General features: G+C 47.2%; 1 protein-coding gene across 1 annotated transcript; it reads left to right on the plus strand.

Annotated features, from left to right (window-relative positions):
• The first annotated feature begins 733 nt into the window (after window positions 1–733).
• On the plus strand, window positions 734–13,414 carry Cfap20 (cilia and flagella associated protein 20). Its single transcript, XM_005345566.2, has 6 exons — window positions 734–1,076; window positions 9,507–9,586; window positions 10,830–10,941; window positions 11,484–11,672; window positions 12,465–12,575; window positions 13,002–13,414. Exons 1-6 carry the CDS (start codon window positions 993–995, stop codon window positions 13,005–13,007), a joined length of 582 nt encoding a protein of 193 aa, XP_005345623.1. The 5' UTR covers window positions 734–992; the 3' UTR covers window positions 13,008–13,414.
• The last annotated feature ends 10,273 nt before the right edge of the window (window positions 13,415–23,687 follow it).

Raw genomic sequence — 23,687 nt, forward strand, 5'->3', positions numbered from 1 at the left:
TTCCTCCTACTTGAAATACCAGTTTATGTTTTTCCTAAAATGTTCCAGGAATTGATGCATGTTTAAAAAAAGTCAGCTGTTGGTTCAACTCAACCAATCTGACTTTGTTTTTTTTTTTTTTATTAATTTCTGCTTTTATCTCGATGTTTGGGCTTTCTTGTTTTCTACCCAATGCATTTAAGGATATTCTGACATTTCGCCCAGAATATTCCTTTGACAGCATCTTCTTCACTGTTGACCTGATAATTAAAGGTGGTGATGTAAAAAAGGCGTTCAGTACTCTCTGTGAGTCCTGGATGTCCTGGAGCTCGTTAAGTAGACTAGGCTGGCCTCGAATTCAGAGCTTCTCTGCCTCTGCTGGGATTAAATCCCGCGCTGGGATTAAATAATGGCGCCACCACTCCAAGGAACATTTGTCATTCACAGAAAGCCGCCTGCCTTACTCGGTCCGCCCTTCAGGGGCGGGGCCTGTAGTGACCCCGCCCCCTACACGCCAGCCCGGTTCCCATGACACTATGCCGCACTGTCAACACGTGCGGGGAGCACGATGTCTCCTTCCGCTGTGAGGAACCAAGTCTGGACTGAGGAGGGGAATAGCCCCTTGGCAACTAAGTTCCGTTCCCGCGGAGGCAGGAAGGGGCGGGCTTAAGGACAGAAGAAACCGGAAGCCGCTTGTCCTGCGGCGGGACTGGGCGATGCGCCTCCGGGAGGCGGGCTCAGGGGTGCGGAGGGATCCACGGCGGGCCTCGGAGGCGCTCCGCCTCCTCTCCGGCAGGCTTGTGGCGCGGGCGGCAGTTGCTGTGGTTTCGGTGCTGAGGTGGCTCTGTGCGCGACCAGGCTTGCGGATCCGCGTCGCGCCGCCGCTGCTTCCCGCCGTCAGTGGCTGCAGCTCAGCGTCCTTCTTTCGGACCGGCGGCCCCCTCTCTCCTTCGCCGCTCGGTGCCGACTTCCAGTCCCTGGCCTAGGGCGGCTGCGGGGCCGCGGCTGACGAGATGTTCAAGAACACGTTCCAGAGCGGCTTCCTCTCCATCCTCTACAGCATCGGCAGCAAGCCCCTGCAGATCTGGGACAAAAAGGTGAGCGGCCGGGCGGGGCGGAGCTTGGGCGGGACCGGCCCCTCAGCCCTCGCCGCCCCCGTGAGGGTGTGGCTGCTGAGCCTCGGCTTCCCGGTCGGTAGAATGGGTGCAGAATGCCCACCGCCTAGCTGGAAACGTGATGAAAAGGCATGCACGTGTTCGCCGGTGCCAGGGACCGTGCTGCTCTGTAGACGGAGGGCCCTTATCCCAGACGTCCTGAGCAGAGGCGCAGACGCGTTCAGGTCTCATCCATTAGCTCCCTCCGTTTCGCTGAATGCTAACAGGCTAACCTTTGGAACCTGCCGCAAGCCCTCTGTGACTCGGAGTCTGTACTGTTCCTCCCCTACCGGCTTTCTCCATTGTGAAAACTGCAAAGTGGTGGTTGTCAGAGGCTTCTCAGGAGCCGTAAATTCGGACCCAGTGTCAAGCCCCCGTATTTCTTTTCCCCAGGCCTCCTATAGAATGGATGGTATTTTCCCGTACCATATGAGCTGGTGGCCCTCCCTGGCCACTTTTGGAGATGATAAGATCTAGCTGGATGTGAGTTGGTCTGCATTTATTATCTTGGCGTTTCATTTCTCATGAAGATTCCCGGGCAGTCAACTGGACCGTTTTGTTAACATATAAAGTGGGCACTCTGATGCAGAAGCAGGCGATTTAGGGAATATCTTTAGTTCTGCCCTCTTGAGGGGGGATGGAGGGAGGCGATGTACCTGGTAGAGTGTTCATAGAGGTGGTATGTAGAATGGACGAAGTAAGCCAAGTCTGTTGGTAGTGGAACTAGAACAATACAGTGCCTTTCCTTATTTGCAAAGGAGGACTTTGGGCCACACAGCGGTTGAGAGAGCACCTGCCTTGCCTTCCGCTTGTCACAGCTAGGCAATTGTATTCTGAGGACAGCTTTGAGAGAAGCGTGTTTGGAGTATCATGTCATTTGGTTAAGACAGTTGAGAGCTCCACAAGATCCGACCTGTGATCAGATCAGTGAACAGTCTAGGAAGCCGACCTTTAGCTCCCACCCCTCACCCCCACCCCCATGCTCTTGAGCTTTTGTTCACTTCGAAATGAATCAGGAGCTCTTAAGTTAGACCTCTGCAAAGAAGCCAGGGTGAGTCCCCTGGAGGTGCTGGGAGGAGGGTGGCTCACCAGCCTTGGTATCCTGACAGTTATGGCCAGAGGGTATGGAGAGAGCCAGCTTGTGTGCTGCTCGAACTTGGGAACGGAGCTGTGTGAACTGTTGGTATAAAGCAGTCAGAGCAAGTCCAGAGGATGGTGGGAGGGGAGTGGCAAAGCTTTTACTAGCTTTCATTCATTTAACACCCCCTGATTTAGGTCTGCAATGTGGTTGTTTTTTTTCCAAGCATGGCTTTTTGACTAGTCAACATGTTTACACATGGCGTATGAAAGCAGAGTAACCATGGTGCGCTGTGTCCCTTAACAATGCCACTAGAGGTCCGATGGTACCCTGATGACATAAACACATATGAAGCATGGTTACAGCAGGATTGCATGGAGCAAATTAAACAGACATTTTGGCGAAGAAAACTTCAGAGCATTCATTTTGAGCCAAATCTTCATAATACAAAATAAATGAATTACATGTTTCAGCGCTTTATTTGGACTAAACACAAATATATACTATTTTGATTTTGGAGTCTCTGCACAGGGAGAATGCCTACTTGGTTTCTATGAAGAACAATCCTGAAAGATTAGGTGTAGCATCTGCTTAGGCTTCTGAAATTAAAATAATGCAGTCATGGTCCTTTGGCTTTTCCACTCCCAAACCTCTAGTGTGTCTCTGGGGAACCAAAGCCCAGGAGGTGGTCTGCCACCTGCTTACCTAGTTCTCCAGGCTTCCTCACCAGGCTCCCCTCTCCTCCTCAGTGGGGCTCCTGCTGCACCAAGTCCACTCTCCACAACTAAAAATCTTTGCACTTGTTGCTGCCTGACCTTCACCCCAGGTCCACCTACATTACCCTTAGTCTCTGGGTCACAGGTCAGAGGAGGCAGTGCCTTGCCTTGACCCTGCAGCCTGAGTTAGTTTATTATCGATACAGAAATTTGGCTTCCTTCCTCTCACACTTGAACTTAGTTAAGATTTGGCTATACTAAGTTTCCTGAAAGAGATGCTTGTAGTAGTTTTTAGACCAAGAGCATAGAAAAAAAAAATCAGCAGGTTGTTTAATGTTAAGGTCTGGAACCAACAAATCTTACATTAATTATCAATGTTAGAGCTTGCTGGGCACAACTTTAATCAGGAGGCAGAAGCAAGTGAATCTCTGTGAGTTCCCGGCCAGCCAGGGTGACACAGTGATGAGATCTTGTCTCAAAAAACAAAAATATGTTTAAAAAAAAGGAGTGTTCCTCATCATGCACAGTGCTGCGTGCCTTTCCATCCTCCTGGCTGCAGCGCCGGGATCCCGTGGATGGTTTCTGGGTCCTGCTCTCATCCTTCCTCCCTCTCACCTGCTCCTCAGCTGCTGCCCTCTCTGTTTCCATAGGCACTGTGACTCAGCAGAGTCTGTTGATGTTGTTGAATAGTCGTGATGACTGGGTCCCCTTCCTCTTCTTAACGGTGAAGAAAATCCCTCTCCAGAATTAAAACTAAATAAATTATTATGTGTGTTTGTGCACGTGCACACGTGTGTGTGATCATGCCTGTGCCCATGGAGGTCAAAGGACAACTTTTAGGAGTCAGTTTTTTTTTTTTTTCTTTCACCACAGGGGTCTAAGAACTGAACTAAAGACATCAGGCGTGGCTGCAAGGGTTTTCTGTTGCCACTGTGCTGGCCCTAGACCCTAACTTTTAATTTGGCAAACCTTGCTGGTGAATATTAAGTCATCCCATGAATGGAATTGAGTGCCTTTGGATAGAGTAGAATAATGTTCTCTTTCCCAAGGTCAGTCTTTATTTTAACGATTGCTGGCTTTCACTGTAACTGGCTGAAAACACAGTGAGTTCTGGTTAGTTTCAAGAAGCGGCGCCCTTTCAAGAAACACTCTAAGCTAGGAGGTGGTTGTGTACACCTTCAATCCCAGACTCAGGAGGCAGAGGCCAGCCTGTCTACAGAGTGAGTTCTGACTGCTTGTCTGCTGTGTAAGTAGTCCTAAAAAGATCTGCAGGTGGAGAATAGCCCAAGAGCCTGAGCTATGACCACAGTTTCCCACAGAGGGCTCCCTCCGCCTGTTTTCTGACCTGGAGTCAGACCCAGGCCTTATAGGCAGACACTTTCCTGCTGCAGTGGCCTGCTCTCAGGGCTTAATGTAAATTAGGACATGTGTCATGAAGAGGACATGCCAGATGGCTGAGGGTTCAGCTGCCTGCCAGGAGGAGTGAGTGGAGCCAGAAAATGAAAGTGGGGGGAGGGAGTGGGAATGGTACAGCTAATATGTTATTTTTGAATCATGCTGCAGAATTGTGGACATTGGCCAGCTTCCTCCTATCCCTTTAGTATTATTTTTCCCTCATCTTGACCCTCCTCCCTGGGGCTTACACTGAGAAAGGGAGAGAAAAATCAGTGTTCTTTATTCGTTGCCTAGCAACCATGAAAAGCCTGGGAGAAGAACTGGGAGATGAGCTTAAGGTTTGTTCCCTTGGTGTCTGTATACTGAAGATCATTCTCTTTTATAATTTCCAGTAACTTGGATTCAAAAGCCCCACATACTTCATGTGTAGGATGACGGGGCTGGGGTAGGGTCAGGGTTCACAGGAATGATTAAGAATAAAATGTAATCATGTTTATATATATCATTATAAAATCCATTTTTTTTCTTTTTTGAGTGTTTATGGGTAGTGTGTATGTAACATGCGTGTGTTCTGGAGTTTATGTGCTGATGTGTTTGCTTGTGGAGGCTAGAGGTGGACATTGGATGTCTTATAAGATGGCTAACAAGGGAACCCAGGGATCTGCCTGTCTGCCCACCCCAACCCCCTCTGCTGGGATTATAGGCAGTACATTGCCACGTCCAACTTTTTTTTTTCTGTTTTTTTTTTTTTTTTCAAGACAGAGTTTTTCTCTGTAGCCTTAGCTGTCCTGGAACTTGCTCTGTAGACCAGGCTGGCCTCAGACTCATAGAGATCTGCCTGCCTCTGCCTCCCAAGTGCTGAGATTAAAGGTATTCATCACCAAGACCAGCCACGCCCCGCTTTTATGTGGGTGCTGGGAATCCAAACTCAGGTCTTCACACAAGGCAAGGTTTTCACAATGTAGCCCAGGCTACCCTGGAATTACAAAGCCTGAGGTAGCCACAAATGTGTAATAATCTTCCTGCCTCAGTCTGCTGAGTGCTAAGATTACAGGCATCAGCCACTGCCTGGTTAAACATGTTGCTTTGCATGCTGATATTAGTTTTCTTATTGCTATGACAACTAAAGGTAAGAAATTTATGTATTTATTTATTGGCTCTTTATTTAAGGAGTTAGTTCGTAGTGAGGAGAGAGGTATGGTCAAGTTCACGGTAGCAAGAACATGCAACTAGGACTCCTCCACATTTGTGACGAGCAGGAATCAGTGCTTAGGGAATTTTGACACTAATCTTACATTCATTTTTTCCCTTTTTATTCAATGATGGAGTCAGAGCAGAAGGTGGATTGGTGCCACCCACTTTTAGAGTGGGTCTTCACTCCTCATTTAAACTTCTCTGGAAGCTCCAGAGTGGGCATCCAGAGGTGCATCTCCATCAGTGTCTTTAAAGATTGAGGGGGGTGTGTGTGTGTCCATGTGCACTTGCCAGATTGTGTTTATGTTTACCAAGTGAGTGCAGGTACCTTGAGAGGCTGGAAGAGCAGATCCGATCCCCTAGAACTAAGTAACCATGAGTGAATGCTGGGGACAAAACCTGGGTACTCTGCCAGAGCAGCTACTGCTCTTAACCGCTAAGCCATCTCTTCCGCTCATAATTTTAAGCTTTAGTAAAAGATAATAACCACAGGGATTGCGAGAGTATATCATGGATGACAGGATTGATGTCAGAAGCAGTCGCACTGATTAGAGGAAGAATGAAGTGACATCTGCTTCCACGTGTCGGCAAATGCATTTATGTTCATCCGAAGGCCAGGCCTGTCCAGTGAACCCTGAGCTAAGGAAAGGAAGTTGACACTTGGTGGTGGTGGTGGGGGGGGGGGAGCAGCAAGAGTCCTACCTCTTGTGTTTATGAGAAGCTGCTCAGAGGGTGGGCTTACTTCCTGGAAGGCCTGGACAATCAAAGGCGGTGACAGCCTGTCTTTGTTTTGCTTTGTTTTTGTTGGAGATAGGGTCTTACTGTATATAGCCCTGGCTAGCCTGAAATTTGCTGCATACACCAGGCTAGCTTCAAAACTTACTGAGCTCCTCCTAGTTTCCAAGTGCCAGGTTTACAGGCATGCACTACCACACCCCAGCTTAGTCTGTATAATTTAATGTAGTCATTTCCAGAGGGGAGAGGTTGGAAACCTTGCCCCAAGAACCACTCCCTTGTTTCAGAGCCTTAGAGAGGAGACTTGGGGAGTCTCCTGTTCTTGAGTGCTCATATCCCTGAATCATCATCTGCACATCACTCCTTTTTCCCAGTGAGTTTGGATTTGCAGACCTTTGAAAGGGACCTAAAAGGGGGAGATTGTAACTCACTAACAAATGGGATTGGTTTGCCTCTAGCTGAGGAGGGCCTAGGGATCCTGTCTAGCTCCCTCCCTCCCTCTGCTTGCTTTGGGAGGCATTGTTTCCTTTGTAAGGACTTGAGTGGGTCAGATTTGCAAGCTGTAAATTTAGAGAAGGGCAGAAGGCCAATTTCCTACTAGTTCTTCCCTATGAGATCTGGCTGTTTTCTGAGCAGGGGAGACCTCTTGTTGACGCTGGACAGAAAGCTTTTCGGAAATGTTAAGATTGACTCCATGATTTGAAACAATGTTGGATAAATAGCAACATGTTGCCTTTTAGCAATGGTAGACTTGAGGCCCTAATTACTTATTAGTTCCTTGAATTCCTCTGCCCTTAAGAAGAAATGTTTATGTTGTTGAGAATAACTAGTGATATGTTGTAAAATTAATATTCCATCTTGTTGGAATGCTACCAGCTCTTATCACCGCATTATTTGGAAGTAATTTCCTGATAGATTCCTCCTTCAAGAAGTTGCCTGGTTTTCCATAGAAAATAAAGAAGAAAAATTGCTACTTTGGTAGGGAGCGCTGGAGAAGGAGGTGGGCAGTGCTGGCATGTTCTGCACAGACTTGAGCCTTTGTGCTCTTAATCTCTGTTGGAAAGTGTCCCAGAATTCAAAGCAGGAGGGCATTGACTGTGGCCAGCTTTGTTTGAGAAGCTTTTCAATGTGACATTTGTGTCTTGACAACCCAAGAACTGCTCCATTGGCAGAGATGAGAGGCCCAGCTAGCCCAACGTTCTGTGCCTGGAAATGGCACCAAAGGGTGTTTTATAAGAAATGTTCTTCACGCCACTAGCTTAACATCCTTTGTGACGCTGCCGTGATCCTCCAGCTTCCTATAATAGTCCATGGTTGATATGTTATCCAAGAATGTTCAGAGCCCTCCTTGAACCTATTCAGATGCCAGCTCTTAGGGTGACAGATTCCAGAGTCAGCACATATTTGAGCGCTTAGCTTATGCCTCATAGACCTGAGCACTGAAGAAGATCCGAAGGCTGTGTGGGATTTGATCCTGCTGCTCCTGGCTGCTTCACAGACAAGACCACAGCAGTTGTAGAACAAGGTGGGCAGTGGTTCCAGGTGTTGCCTGGGGAACACCACACACAGTGAGGTCTGATCGAACTCAGTGACAACACACAAGCTGATGGGAAAGCATGGAGCTGTGTTGAAAAGTATGGTGGATTAAGCTTTGTCGTTGGCTGCCAGCTCACAAAGAGTTATGAAAGCTCAGCCTTAGCTTGAGCTTGTCCCACTAGCTCTTATAACTTAAATTAACTGATTTATATTAATCTACATTTTGCTTTGTGGCTTTTAACCTTTCTTTCATATTCTGTATGTCCATCTTCCCCCACCCCCTCCTTGGCACCTCCTTTGTGCCTCCATTCATCTTCTACTTCCTTTCTCTGCCTGGAAGTCCCGCCTATACCTCTTGCCTAGCTGTTGGCTGTTCAGCTCTTTATTAAGCCCATCACAGCAGTAGATCGCCACACATGTACAAATATCCCACAACAGTATTGTCAGACCCATGGTGCTCTCTCCCTATGTGTAAATGTAGTGAAAAATAAAATTGTAATCAGCAGACTGACTAGTGAACAAGGAGCTTTAGTCAGTGAGATTTAGTCATTCATTATGAAGCCAACACTCACTTTTGTCATACTCAGAAGACACGTTTTTCTTTTTCCTGTAGCCTCTTCCACACCTCTTGATTGTTTCCATATTAGAACATCCAGCCCTGTGTCTCCTGTACATGTTAGCTGCTTTCGGGTTTAGTGCTCAGAGATGCTTGTTTATAGGAACAATTATTTTGAGAAAGGGAATTAATATTTAATGTGGGTTTCTCATATTCTGTGTTATATGTAGTCTGTATGTCTGTATATATGCGAAGTGTTAAATTAGGCCATTTAGACAACATAAGCCAGGAAAGTGAAGCAGAAAAGAAAGAGATCACTTGACTGAAAATGGAGATACCTGTCCGTGGTATGGAAAGGACCTGACCTCATACTTGAGAAAAGTGTAAAAGTATATAAAAGAAGATAAAGGATAAATAGGAGTAAACTCAAGGGACACACACATATACACACATTTTTTTTTTTTTGAGACAAGGTCTCGATGTAGCCCAGGCTGGCCTGTAATTCAGAGCAATCTCCGGCCTTAGCTTTCTAGTAGTTAGGTTTGAGGTGTGCTCCTACAAGCAAGCTAGGGTATTGCTTTCCTCTTCACCTGCTACCTTCCTTCTTAGAGACCTGTTGTTTTTTAGTTTCGAGGCAGAGTCTCTTTACATAGCCCTGGCTGTCTTGGAATTCACTGTATAGACCAGGCTGGCCTCTAGATTCACAGAAATCCACCTGCCTCTGCCTCTGAAGCACTGGGATTAAAGGTGTGCGTCCCCATGCCCAGCTGACAGTAATTTATCAGTCTTTGTGGACAGAGAAGCTGTGGTTGGTTTAAGGTCTAGGCAGCCCAGGCTCCTACTGAGGACCGCCCAGCCACAGTCCTTGGTGCCACATTCATAGCTGAGAATGGCACTCTTACTACTCTGCCTGAGTTTATATTGCTTCTGGGGGAGCTGGATAAGAATAGATGGACTTTGCTGTTATAGATCAGGAAGGAATTTATTCCAAATGGCAAGTAGAGGGAATCCATACCCCTTATGCATAGGCTTTGACATGCTATTGCCAACTGTGTGTCATGTGCCTTGGGCCTCTCTTCCTCTAATGGGCTCATTCATCCCTCAGAGTTTGTATAAGGCTGTTGTCAAATACTGTCAACACTAGACAGTTTTCTTCCTTATAGGTACGGAATGGCCACATCAAAAGAATCACTGACAATGACATCCAGTCCCTGGTGCTAGAGATTGAAGGGACAAATGTCAGGTAGGTCACCAGCTTTGTTCTGTAGACTGCTGCATCAGGAGGGCAGTGTGCTTCAGTGTTAGCAGAATCAGGCTGTCTGTGGATCCCCTCACCACTGACAGCTTATCTCAGGCAGCTTACCTGATCTCCGGCTTTAGTTTCCTCATCCTGCAAAATGCGGTTGTTTGTAGGTTAGTGTGAAGATTAAATACGGCATAGAGAGCAGTTAGCTGTGTCACTGCTGTTCACCCAGAGTATAGGAGAGTGCTCTGATCACCCAGTTGTAGCCATTATGGTTTTCAAGACCCCAGAGTTTTTCTTTTTCTATTTTTTTTCTATCATCATATTTACCTCAGAATTAAAATCTTCTTTTACCAAAAGAACTTCCCAGACTTCTTGTTTTGTTTTTTTCAAGACAAGGTTTCTCTGTGTAACAGTCCTAGATGATGTAGAGCTAGCTCTTGTAGACCAGGCTGGCCTCTGACTCGCAAACATTGGCTGCCTCTGCCTCCCGAGTGCTGGGATTAAAGGTGTGCGCCACCACCGCCCAGCCATAATAAATTTTGTTTTGTGTTTTTGTTTTTTGAGACAGGGTTTCTCTGTAGCTTTGGAGTGTCCAGGCTTTGGTTTTTAGATACTTTATTGTTAGTCTCAGCTTTTGTTTGGGTGGGTTTTTGTTTTTTGTTTGTTTCTTTGTTTTGATCTTTTGGTGGACGAGATTCAAGACAGGTTCTCATTATGTAGCCCTGACTATCCTGGAACTCACTATGTAGACCAAGCTGGCCTCAAACTCACAGAGATCTGCCTCCCACAAGCTGGGATTAAAAGTGTGCACCACCACTGCCTGGCTGGATTTGTTTTTTTTAAAGACATGATCTTTTTAAATTGCCCAAGCTGGCCTTGATCTCCTGGCCACTTAACAGTCTGGTGGATTACTACACTTGACATAGCTTTTCATTTTGTTTATTGTGTATGTGGGGAAGGAGGGATCGTGCTCGTGCCATGGTGTGCATTTGGAGGTCATGTGGGTCCCAGGGAGCAGACTGCTCCTAAGGTTTGACAGCAAGTACCTTTACTCACTGACCCATCTTGCCAGTCCTGGCATTTTTTAAAGCGCTCACTAATTGAACTTTTGAGGGGGTCACTAGGTGACAGAGCTGAGACCTTTAGGTTGCTTTTGAGTTTTTACTCTTGGATCATGTGTTAATGTACACACTGCAAAGGAAGAAAGACAAGTGACAATTCCTGGTGTTTCTGCTGACAGCACCACATACATCACATGCCCTGCAGACCCCAAGAAGACACTGGGAATTAAACTGCCTTTCCTCGTTATGATCATCAAAAACCTGAAGAAGTATTTTACATTTGAAGTCCAGGTGAGAGTGTTGGAGAACCAGGCGGTAAGAATGCACGTTAACCTTTGGTGTGTGCTCTTTCCTGCCTCTGCTAAAGCTCAGTGCAGCTCTCTCTCATGAGAGTGTAAATTTGGTGTTCAAAACCAAAGGTTTAATGTGAGAATTCTAAAGAAACAGCACCCAGAAAATCTAATCAATGGCTACAAGAGTTCAAAGCTTAAAGATTCACATGCACATTCGGGGGGTAACTATTTAATATTGAGTTATTGCTTCTGTTTTAGTATTTTTGAGCTTTTACAGGGAAGAAATATGAAATCATTCTGTGGTCTGAGAGCCTGCTGGCTGTGTCATATGTCATTGCAGCTGCTGTTGTCTTGACAACAGATAAGATAAACTTACTACTTCCGGGCCATCTGTGAACAGCTATGACCTGTCTCTGGCCTGTTTATTGTCCCTGGGGTTTGGCCTTGGGAATCAGGCTGTGGAGGCTCAGATTCTCGTCTTAAGGACTTTTCTGAGCCTGAGAACATGAAGACAGTGTGGCCCTCCTCTGCGTGCTGCAGGTACTAGATGACAAAAACGTTCGCCGACGGTTTCGAGCGAGTAACTACCAGAGCACCACCCGCGTCAAGCCTTTCATCTGTACCATGCCCATGCGGCTGGATGATGGCTGGAACCAGATTCAGTTCAATTTGTCTGATTTCACCCGGCGGGCATACGGTACAAACTACATCGAGACCCTGAGAGTGCAGGTACTTCGCCTTGCATACATGGAGTTCCACACCAGGGGCTTTAGGACACACTCTGGCTGGCTGGTGGCACATGTGGCAGAGTCATGTGGGGCTTCTAGCCAAAGTTCCTGTTGATGGGGTTTTGGCCTTCAGAAGGGCCAGAAAGCATTTTGAGGTCTACTCAAACTAGGTAAATTCAGCAATCAATCCTCTTAAGTTTTTTCTAGATTTATTTTATGTGTATGCGTGTTTTGCCTGTAAGTTACATCTGTGTGCCATGTTCATGCTTGGTGCCCTAGAAGACCAGAAAAGGCTCTTGGATTCCAGAAATTGGAGTTGGGGATGGTTGTGAGCTACCTATTGTATGATGGTACTATGAACTGAACCTGGGTTCTTTACAAGAGCAAAAAGTGTTCTTACCACTGAGCCAACTCTCCAGCCCCCTTCAATATTTTTAGATTATTTTGTGTATATGAATATTTGTCCTGCATGTATATATGTGCACCACATATATACCTGGTATCTGATGAGGTCATCAGATCCCCTAGAACTGGAGTTACAGATAGATGTGAGTCATGGTGTGGGTACTGGGAATTGAACCCAGGTCTTCTCTCTGCAAGAACAATAAGTTATCTTAACCAATGAATCATTCTCCAGCCCCTGAATCCCTCTCTTATTAGCATCTACCCCAAAGCAAAGCCAATTTCCTAACAAAGATGTAGTTTTGGGAGTGCCATAACAGGGCTTTTGAGAGAATCAGGCAAAGAGGAAACAGTTGTATTTAGCCTGTCAAAATGAGTCTTGCCTCCACAGATCCATGCAAACTGTCGTATCCGAAGGGTTTACTTCTCAGACAGACTCTACTCAGAAGATGAGCTGCCGGCAGAATTCAAACTGTATCTCCCTGTTCAGAACAAGGCCAAAGTAAGACATCCTGCCTTAAGGAAGCCAGGGGTGGGGAGCCATGGCCTGGGAGATCCCCTTGGCTGAGCTGCACTGGAGGCTTCGTTCTCCCTCCAGCATAGCAGCACTAAGCTAGGATAAACTGAGGCCTGTTCTGTGGCTGCTGCTTCCCCGCTGCAGTGCATCTCCCCTCCCCCTCAGGCCTTCCTGTTTCCTGCTCAGGGGTCTTCTTGGAAGAATGCCCTCCATCTGATTCTTTGTCGGCCTCAAAGGCTAACAAGCAGGCAATGTACAATTGTGAACACTTCGCATGCATGCCTGTTCAGCCACTCTTGCATCCCCATGGCCCAGTGTCCACTCGGGCATCAGAAACAGGGGCCTGGTGGTATTGCGCTTCAGTTTTCTAGTAGCTGACACTGATTGTTCTTTTCTGCTTTTCTCCTTCAGCAATAACTGAATGGCAACTAAGGGGGACAGACTCTGGACGTGACTCTTAGTTAAGAAAAAACTACATGGAGACAGTGCAGAAACATTTCAATAATCCACTGTGCTGTGGCTCATTTACGACTTCATGTCTTTGTCATGGACACCAGTGACCATGCCACAGTTCTGTTACTTGCATTCTAAGTTCAGTGGGGAAGGCAGAGCTTTGAGTGACACACCACTGCTGGGGTTTCCTGTGCTGCCTGCCCTGGCATGGGAGAGACACACTCACAACGAATGCACGGAGTTAAAGACGTCCTACAAGGCAGACTCAGACCAATATTCTTCCTACAATTTATTCTTTCTTTTATATATTATCTAAATATATGTATATGTTGTGTGATGCCCATAATCTGGAAATGAATAAAATGCTATATTCTTGGTTTGTAAGTTTGTTTCTACTTTACTTTTTGGTGGTTGTTTTCTTTTTTGCTATGACAGAACAGCCATTTGCATGCGGTGTAAGACAGGCCTGTATGTACTGACTGAAGCAATAACTCTAGATGAGCTAATAACAGAGACTACAGCCAGGATGTCGCTATGAGAGTCCTCTTAGTAGGGGAAGCGGGGTGGATTGTAAATTGAGTTTAATACAAAATGGCATCTAACGTAAGTTGCTCTTACACACCCTTGAAGGCTCCCTTTGAACCAGCCCTTCATGATTCTCAGTTGGGTCCTTGGGTCCTCCTGTACTAGAGCAGATAAGGACTTGCCAGATCCCTTTAGCATTTCTGTAACCAGTGGAAGTGGCCCTGAGGTCACATCTTTGTTTGTTTGCAAGAGATTTTTTTTTTTTTAAGAAAAGATCTCCCTGCATAGCCCTGCTTGCCATGAAACTCTCAGAGATTCTCCTGAATCTGCCTTCCCAGTGCTGGGATTAGAGGGAGTAGTGACTACCTGAAAAATAACTTTAAAAAAATTACATTTATTATTTATGAGAGGAGTGGACATGTGGAGGCCAGAGGACAGCTTTCAGGCGTCAGTTCTCTCCTTCCTCCCTGTGGGTCTTGGGGATTTAATTCAAGTAGTCAGACCTGGCAGCAAGTGTCTAGTGTTGAACCATCTCCCAAAACCTGAACTTAAAAAATATATATATTGCATGTGCTATGTGTATGGACCTCAGAGACCACTGGATGGTTCTGTTCCCACCGTGAGCTCTGGAACTGGAACTCAGGTGGTCAGGCTTGTGTTAAGCTGTCAGCGGCTGAGCCATTTCACTGGCTCCTGACTCGTTCCACTCTGTGACGTGTGTGACATCAGCATGTGCAGACGTGTCGGTGACCTCATGGAGGATGAGACAGAGTCACCTGCCTCTCAGAACAGAAAGCCACCCCAGATACTGCTCTCGAGTATCATCCCTTGTCATTCTGATTTTGATTGCAGAGGAACACAGATTCGGAGATACCTCATTAAAGTTTCTACTTTCTGAGAATTTAAAGGGCAGGGAACGCCCTTCTCCAACTTCCTTGGCCTCCAACATGCTCTGAGCGAGCACTGCCACGTCTCTGCTGCCTCATATGACGGTCACGTTCCCTTTTCTCCTCACAGCTGTCAGGCACTACAGGTTCACTCACCTGATTTCTGACAACCCTCTTTGGGTTACAAAGCCAACCACTGCTACCTTCCATAGCTGTCACCCTGTCCCAAGAATCCCTGGCAATTCAGTATCTTGAGCAACCCTCAGCCCAGGTGACAGCTGAGTTAGCCGGCGTTCACATTTTTTTGGATTTTTCCCCCTTTGGGTTGCTGTGTGCCTAGCCCCTCCACACAAAAAAATCCCTGAAATAAGATGGGAGTGGAGTGGTCAGTGACCTCAACAGGGCTTCCTGCCGCCCCTGTGCTGAGGCCTTCGCTGCAGCCTGTGTCTGCTGTGGAGAATGACGCCTTTGTGGAGGCAAGGACGTCCGGGGTAGCTTTTCTTCTGCTCTCGGTGCCAGGCCAGCGAAGCGCTCCTGGAGACTGAGAGACACAGTAAGACTCTCCTCCACACAGAGCCCTTTCACCCTGAGGCTCTCGTCAGCCGGCCTCTGGGATTACCTCACCAGCCTCTAAAGGGTGGCTGGCGGCAGCTGCTGACTTCTCTGATGCTGTCCATATCCATCTGAGAGGAAGTGAGGGGGTGCCGAGGAAGACAGATATTATCTAGGCTGGAGCCAGGCCAGTGGAACAGTGGCATCAGCCACAAAGTGGCCCTTGGCTTTGGTTTTCAAACGCAGAAGATGACAGGCAGGCAATTACTAATGGAGAGGCTGGGGGAAGGGCAGACCTTGGGGGTGGAGGCTGGTCTGGGGTCACGGGGCAGGCAGGGCTGCATCGTGCAGTTCCTAGGAAGTCATGTTTTAATAGAAGCTGCCTTCTAAACAGCAGTTGTTTTATTGGCATGCAGCTGTCCCAGTGGCCCATTCTGGGCATTTGAGATCTATCATGGCCCTCATTAGCCACTAGCTCAATGACTGCTTCATTTGTAGCCACCCGACAAGCTAGCGGGCACCAGCCCAGACTTCCTGAAGCACTTCAGGGATTCAAACAATATCCCTCGGTGTGAGTGACTTTAGCCAAAACTCTCGGCATCACAGAAAAAAAGCTCTACACCCGTTTTACTGATGAAAATACTGAAGCCACTCTGATAGGAAGAGTGAGGTGTGGGGACCCAGTTCACCTAATAGAAGTCCTATGCCACAGTCTTGTCTTGGCATCCCCCTGCCTCCAGGTCTAGGCTTGGCTTGGCCTTAGCAGTGAAGGCTGAAGGCAGACAGCTGAGGCATAGAGGTCCGTGCTCCACAGATGGTTCATAAAGGGATTGTCTGCCATGACAAACTCAAATGAGAAGTATGAGGCCGCTTGGTCCCGATTCTTGTATCCAGACACATGAGGTAAACGTCCGCTGACACCTGGCCTGACAGTGGCCCCGGCCTGCTCAGATTCCCACTGCCTCTCCTTCCTGGAGCTGGGGCATTTCTAAGAACGGGGGCTGGACATAATATAGTTCAGTTGGTAGAGTCTGACTAGCTCGCATGAAGCCTTGCGTGTGACCCACAGCATCACATAAAACCCAGCCACAAGTGAATGCCTAATAAACTCAGCCCTCTAGAGGTGGAGGCCCACACTCAGCTGTTAGGATAAACCCCCACCCCAAAGTAGCACGTATAGCACAGTACACTGGGCGCAGCCTTCCACCCCTGCATACTTTAAAAAAAAATAGAGTTATGTAGCTATCTCTCCAGCCTCCTGTAACATGTTTTCATAGATCTTCGTGAGTCACCTTCAGGAGAACAGACAAAGGTTGGGGTCCACAGACCTATATAGAAGTCAAAACGCTCACTAAGGCTGCGTGGCTCTCCCGGCCAGGGCAAGAGGGATGTGGGATTCCCCTCTGGATGTTATGAATATGTTTTATTACCATCAGTCATTAAAGAAGCTGCTTCAGCATATAACAGGGCAGAATATGGACAGGCTGGAAGAGATATATAGAGAGAGAGTAGGCAGCATCAGGGAGAGGCCATGTAGCTGCCGAAGGAGACAGATGCCAGAACCTTGCTGGAAACTTACTGGTAGGCCACAGCCTCTTGGCGATACATAGCTTAATAGAAATGGGTTCATTTGAGCTGTAAGAGTTAGTTAATAAGAAGCACGAGCTAATGGGCTGAACAGTGTTACAGTTAATACAGTTTCTGTGTGATGATTTGGGTCTGAGTGGTCGGGAAATGAAAGTCAGCGTTTGTCTACACAGGAGTAAAGCCTTAGGCTTCCCACTTCAGACGCCTGTTCACAGAGCATCTGGAATAGACACAGGGACCACAGAGGAAATAGAATGAAGTACAACTGGTCTAGAAAAGCTAGTTCCAGGACAGGAACCAAAAGCTACGGAGAAACCCTGTCTTGAAAATCCAAAAAAAAAAAAAAGAATGAACTACAAGTCCTTGTCACATTCCAGGGCCTGTTGATACACCATGCCCCAACCACTTAGTAGCATGTTGCTGTGTGTCGTGAGCTACTGACAACAACCTGAAGAAATGATTCCCCGAAGTCTGGCTTGGCAAGCCACTGGGGTTCCTGGGGTTCCTTAGAGGGGTGAGGGTGTGCAGGAGCAGAGATGGCTCAAAGACAGCCTGCAGCACTGCGAGGCTCACCAGGCATGATGACACCCCGCAGAAGCTGCCCTGGAGTTGCCTTCACTCCACGAAGGCTCTTCTCACTGACGTCTGTTTGCTGTTTATATAGTCTTTTGAAGCTTTTGACTTGGGTAGGCTTCCTGTACCCGCTAAGTTTTGTTAACTTCCTGAGTCTGTACTATAGAAGTAGCCATACTATAGAAGTAGCCATATAACACTTGCCCCCATCTCAGGCTCTTCTGCTCTTTACACCCCATCTTCCAGTGTTCCCTGGGCCTTAGAAGGGATGATGCTGATGTTTTATTTTTTTTTCCTATTTATGACTCAACATTGGTTCACCATCCCATAGCAAGAATAGTTTTCGTCTTAGCAGCTTAACTGGGAATGTTTGTTGCTCTCTGCAGATATCACTGCATTGCAAACATAGGAAGTTTCCTTCCAGGATAGAAGCCAATAACAGCAAGTCTATGGATGCAGACACGGATGGTCTTAAGGCAACTTGATAGGCATGTCACATCCATTTAACAAAACAGCAGTAGTTGCTTCTTCATGGGGCCCTATGATCTCCCTAGATTCTGTCCTGACTTATGGTACCAGATGTGAGTTCTCGTCTGTGGAGCAGACCTTAAGAGCCAATTGAAGAGCAGTTGGTTGTACCCTTAACAGTTATGCCATTATTGCCCCAGAGTCACTTGTTGCTTATCATGTTGGTAGTTTAGTATGAAGATCCTATTTCACACTAACAACCTGAGTAACACTCCCAGTGCCATGAAAGCTAGCCAATAGGGGAGAAGCTCTGGCTCAACCCAGCCTGGTTTCTCCATGTTCTTCAGCCAAAGTGTTTAATGGCTCACCATCTAGTTCTGGAATGCACCCAACAGCGGCACCACCAGTCTTTATGACTTCTAGGTGTGGATGTCTCCCTGGCCACCTCTGGCCCTGGGACTTCTGCCTCACAGCCTTATGGGTTCCATACTTGTACAGGGCATTTTCCTTGAATATCTATGTGTATGCATGTACATGTTCATATGTGTGTGTGTACATTATGTTGTGTGCATGCATGTGCATGTGGAGAGCAAAGCAGTCTTCAGTGTTGTTCCTTAAGTATCACCTACTTTTTTTTTTTTTTTAATCAGAAAGGCTCCATCTCTCACTGATCTGAAACTTGCCAAGTAGGCTAGGCTGGCCAGACAGACCTAGGGATGTGCCTGTCTCTACCTCTGCTGGTGCTGGGATTACAAGTGCATGCCACCACATCCAGCCTTTTATATCTGAATTCTAGGGCTCAAACTCAGGCCCCTGTGTTTGCAAGGCAAACATTTCACCAAACCAACTTCCTAGTTCCGATATATATCCTTCCCCCCAACTATATTTCTTTTTATCTTTTTTTTTTGAGACAAAGTTCTCTGTGTACCAGAGCCTTCGCTATCCTAGAACTAGAACTCACTTTGTAGACAAGGCTGGCCTCAAACTCACAGAGATCCACCAGCCTCTGCCTCCTGAATGCTGGGATTAAATGAGTGTACCACTACATCCAGCCTCCAGTATACAATCTTTTAAATATTTTCACCATTTTTTCTGTTCTTTCTGGTTTTTCTTTTAGTCTGTGAGGCGTCCAAGGTTTGTTGTTATACCATCCATGTAATGGAATCTTTCCATGGAAAGTGAGCAGGACCTCTGAAGGCCCCACTGACCAATGCAAGCACGTGCCAGTTGTTCTTTGGGTTTAGCAGAGAAGAGTAAACAAAAGCTCAGCAGGGGCAAGTCTGGTGGATCACACCTTTAAATCCTAGCACTTGGGAAGTAGAGACAAGTGGATCTCTTTGAGTTCAAGATTACTCTGGTCTTCATAGTGAATTCCAGGCCAGCCAGGGCTACATAGTGAGATTCTGTCTCAAAAATAAACAAATAATAAATAAAGATATCAGCAGGGTCCAATTTGGCAGGGAGAGATTCTATCGCTGTAACAATTGTTTGTCAGAAGAACAGTGTTAGATACAGCAGCATGGCTGGGGACGCTGGCCCACGGGGATCCACAGCCATTCCCCATAACCCATCCAGCTTCCTTCCTCATCCTGGGTCACCATCACTCTCTCTTGTTCCCAGTGAGCTCTCTGGGATCAGTTAGCACTGCCCAGCCTAGCCCTGAGCCAAGGGAGAATCCCATCTCAGATCCCCAGGTCTGACAGGCTCTGGGCTGGCATTGTGGTTTCTCTACTGGGCACATCTGGCTGTTGAAAGGGCACTAGCCTGGGTGAACAATCTCCTTTCCTGTATGGGAGGAGCCTGTGAACTTTCTGAACTTCCAAGGCTTTGTAAGACATTCCTTGCCTTTCCAAGTCTTTGTTGGTAGCCACATTGTCAAGCTAAGAAAGGAATAGGAAGGAATCTGGTGAGTCTAGCCATTTGGAATATCTCAGGCTGTAGGATTTCCATGCAACCTGCTTTCTCCCTGGGATCCTGGGCACCCACAGCCTACAGTTGCTATAAAGCACAGAAGCACCCCAGGAGTAAGCCAAGGGGACCTGTTAGGGGCTTTGGTGGTAGAGCTGTTCTGCACATCCACCAGGGAATTTCTACTGTGGTCTCAGCTTTGCTTCCAGTGTAGCCTGGCGCCTGTCAGTTTCCGAGGAAGCACTCCAACTCTCCCATGCTCAGGGCCAGAGGCTCAGGGAGGCTTCTAACTGTAAGAAGAAAAGTCCCTGGCTCAAAGGATGCTTTGGGTTCAAGTGAACATAGGGCAGTTTCAGAGGACAAGAGGAGGTTGTGGAACGAGCCTTGGGACCTGAAAGCTATTGTGTTTATGGCCTGTCTTCAGTCTCTTGAGACCAGGTCTATGTAGCTCAGGCTGGTCCTATAGCCAATTCACAATCCTCCTCTACAGCTTCTTGAACACTGGGTTCACACTCTCTTGGGGTGATTATACAGCTTCTCTTTGTGGAAGCCAGAGTGGGGAGTCCATGAAGGCATTTGCTAACATCCATACTCTCTTGTAGTGAAACACTATGACATAAGGGATTGGTGTCTGTTCCATATCCTACGCCTTGCACTGTTTTGCTTAGCTTCAGACACCATGGATACCAACAGGCATGGTTTTTCCAAGGCTCATACTCCCTCCAGATGTCAGTGCTTCCTGCACTTGTAATTGTGAACCTCCATCACAGCTCAGAGGCACAAGCTGGCTGCTTCCCAATGCCCTGTGCCTCCAGGTCATAGGAGAGGCTTGGGAAGTAAGCTAGATGTTAAGGAAACCTACGGGGTCAGTCCCCGGAGTGTCGCTTTATGCTCCTCTGCTTTTTGAGTGGCCTTGGCTTCTTCTCTACATTTCCAAGAATCATATCAACAGGCTCCTTCCAGACAGGATCAGTCATAGGACAGAACCCCAGATACCAGGAATGTGGCAAAGAAAGGAGTGGAGGAGAGAGGGGCAGGAACTTGCTATGTAGACCAGGACAGCCTTGAACTCACAGAAATCGACCTGCCTCTGCCTCCCAAGTGCTGGGATTTAAAGGTACACACCATTCTGCCTGCCTCTGAATCTTTCTTTTGATTTTGTTTTTTTTTTGTTTTGTTTTTTGTGACAGGGTCTCTCTATATTCTCTAAGTAGACCAGGCTAGACTCAAACTCACAGAGCTCCTCCTACCTCTGCCTCCCAAGGACTTAGGAGTTCTAACACACCTCATCCCCTGCCTGCATCCTACTACATATTGTTTGCCCGTCTTTATAATTGTGTAAATGGGGCTGTCCTTGCTATAGCACGGCTTATGCTTTCCACGTCACACTTCTGTTATGAGGCTCCCATTGTTCTGGCTGTCACCTGTTTCTTTGCATCGCTGTGTAGTATTTCACCGCACATAGGAAGCACCTGTGACGTAATCCATCATCCATGCTGTTTTTCCCGGTTTCCTTTTTCTCCCTTCCTCAATGGGATAACGTTGAGGAGAATACAGCACACCAAAACTTAGTGACTCAGGTGCTACTGATGTCAAATAGTTTGAAATTTGCTTCTGCCACTTGGAGGCTCATTGTACGGCCTGGGGCGTATCCATCCTTCCGCCTTTGTCTCCCTGTGTATAAAATGGGGACAGAGAGGCTTCTGCACAAACCTCTCTGGCCAGGCACTTATTTTGAACTTGCTTCCTTTCGTTAATGAGCAGGATTTCCGAAGCCCTGTACTAATTACAGGGGCGTAAGGGTTCAGTCCAGAAAGTTGTGGTCACTGGTCATGGCATTGAAGAGGCATATGACAAGAGAGGGGGTGCCTTGTGACTGACCTCTCTCCTGTCCTTCTGTCCACCTGCTAAACCCCAGCAGCCTCAAGGAAGGGAGGTGAAGGAGTTGGGTTTCCTGAGGCAGCGAGTCCTGGATGGGCTGAGCACCCAGATGTGCCCGGGACCCTATTGTCTGGTTGTGTACCTGGATGTGCCCCTCAGCACCCTCTATTGATGCCAAAGTGAACCCCAGGGCAACCAATGTTCCCCAGGAGCTGAAGCTCACTGTAGAGACCCCATGCCAGCATCCCCTCCCATGAAAGTATCCATGGGCCTCTCTGTGAAATTGCACATAAAAAGGACATCAAGGGCGGTACAGACCCTCTTGGGGACAGAGAACCAGGCTGGTGACAACCATCTAGGTTTGTGGGCCATTAGAAAAAAAAAGATATCTCATGTTTGCCCTGAACAGGAATTCTATATGGTGATTTAAATTAAAATTATATTGGTTGAAAAAATAAAATTAGGCCACTCAGCTGGAATGTTTCCAGGAGTGGTCCTGACCAAATTCCATCTTGGTCAGTATTTAGTATTTTAATAAAGCTTACTTTAATTCACCCCCAAATCAAATAAAACTAAATTTTCAGTCCTATCTATCATAAGAGTGAAATCTTGTTTGTTTGTTTGTTTGTTTGTTTTCAAGACAGGGTTTTATGACAGCGAAACAGTCCTGGCTGTCCTAGAACTCACTTTGTAGGCCAAGTTGGCCTCAAATTCACAGAGATCCACCTGCCTCTGCTTCAAAAGTGCTGGGATTAAAGGCGTGCGCCGCGACCTCCTGGCTACATGAGTGAAATCTTAAGGGCTCCTACATCTGGAGAACACTTGCGTATTCTAAGGTGACTTCCCACTTTACCTGCTTTCAGTTACTGGCTTTAGGTTGAATTCAGAATCACTGGTTTTGAGGTAGGCATGGTGGTTGTCTTAGCCAGGTTTGATGTGACAAAATGCTATGACCAAAAGCAACTCGGGGAGGACAGGGATTATTTGGCTTACACCTCGACATCACTGTTCATCACTGAAGGAAGTCAGACATGAACTCAAACAGAGCAGGAACTTGGAGGCAGAAACTGATGCAGAGGCCATGGAGGGGAGCTGTGTTGCGGGAGGTCCTTCCGCTCCTCCAGCCTATAGCCGCTGAGATACCAGCCCATTGGGGCGTGGTCTCTCTCCCTTTAAAAAAGTGGCCACTTCCTTCTCTCTCTCTCTTCACTTCCTGCTCCGCGGGCGACTAGGCTCCCTTCCTGGTTGCGCAGAGGGCTGACGGTGATCTGTAAGTTTTTTCCCCTTTAAATAAATACCACCCTATTAATCATAATTCCAAACTGCTGTGGCATTGTTTGTGACTTACGCCTTCAGAGCTGCTTACTGGCTTGGTCCCATAGCTTGCCCAAACTGCTTGCCATAGGACCCAGAACTACCAGCCCAGGAATTGCAGCACCCACAATGGGCTGCACCCTTCCACATCAATTACTAATTAAGAAAATGTGTCAGGCAGAGGTAGCACGTGCCTTTGATCCCAGCACTCGGGAGGCAGAGGTAGGCGGGTCTCTGAGTTCAAGGCCAGCCTGGTCTACAGAGCTAGTTCCAGGACAGCCAGGGCTATACAGAGAAACCCTGTCTTGAAAAACTAAGAGAAGAAAATCCTCTAAAGTCTTGCCTGCAGCCCATTTTTATGGAGACATTGTCTCAGCAGAGGCTCCCTCCTCTCTGATGACCCTGGCCTGTGTCTAGTTGACAAAACTATGCAGCACGGCACAGTGGCACAGGCTATAATCGCAGGCCTGGAAAGGTGAAGAGGATGATCAGGAATTCTAAATCACCTTCAGCTCCACAGCAAGCCTGAGGCCAACCTGGGATATGTGAGAAATTGTCTTTAAAAAAAAAAAACCAACTGAGCAGTGGTGGCACACACCTTTAAGCCCAGCACTCAGGGGGCAGAAGCGGGCAGATCTCTGGGAGTGCAAGGCCAGCCCAGTCTACACAGTGAAGCCCTCTCTCAAAAGTTAAATAAACACACAATTAAATTTAAAAATCAAATCAAACCACTTGTCTTAGAGAACCAGCCAATGCCTTTGACCCGTGAGCTGTGGATGGGGACTCGGAAAGCTTGATTTTGTACACACAGACCATCAGCTGCCTCGCTAGCTCCAATCACATTTCTCACTGTCCTGGGGCGTGGGATTCAGAGAGCTCTCCATTTGCACACAGGGCTCTTTCACAAATAAATGAATAAATGCACTTTTGCAAATTTCTTAGTTGCTGG

This window comes from Microtus ochrogaster, chromosome 4 (genome assembly GCF_000317375.1).
Source record: "Microtus ochrogaster isolate Prairie Vole_2 chromosome 4, MicOch1.0, whole genome shotgun sequence".
In the NCBI taxonomy this organism is placed as follows: Eukaryota; Metazoa; Chordata; class Mammalia; order Rodentia; family Cricetidae; genus Microtus; species Microtus ochrogaster.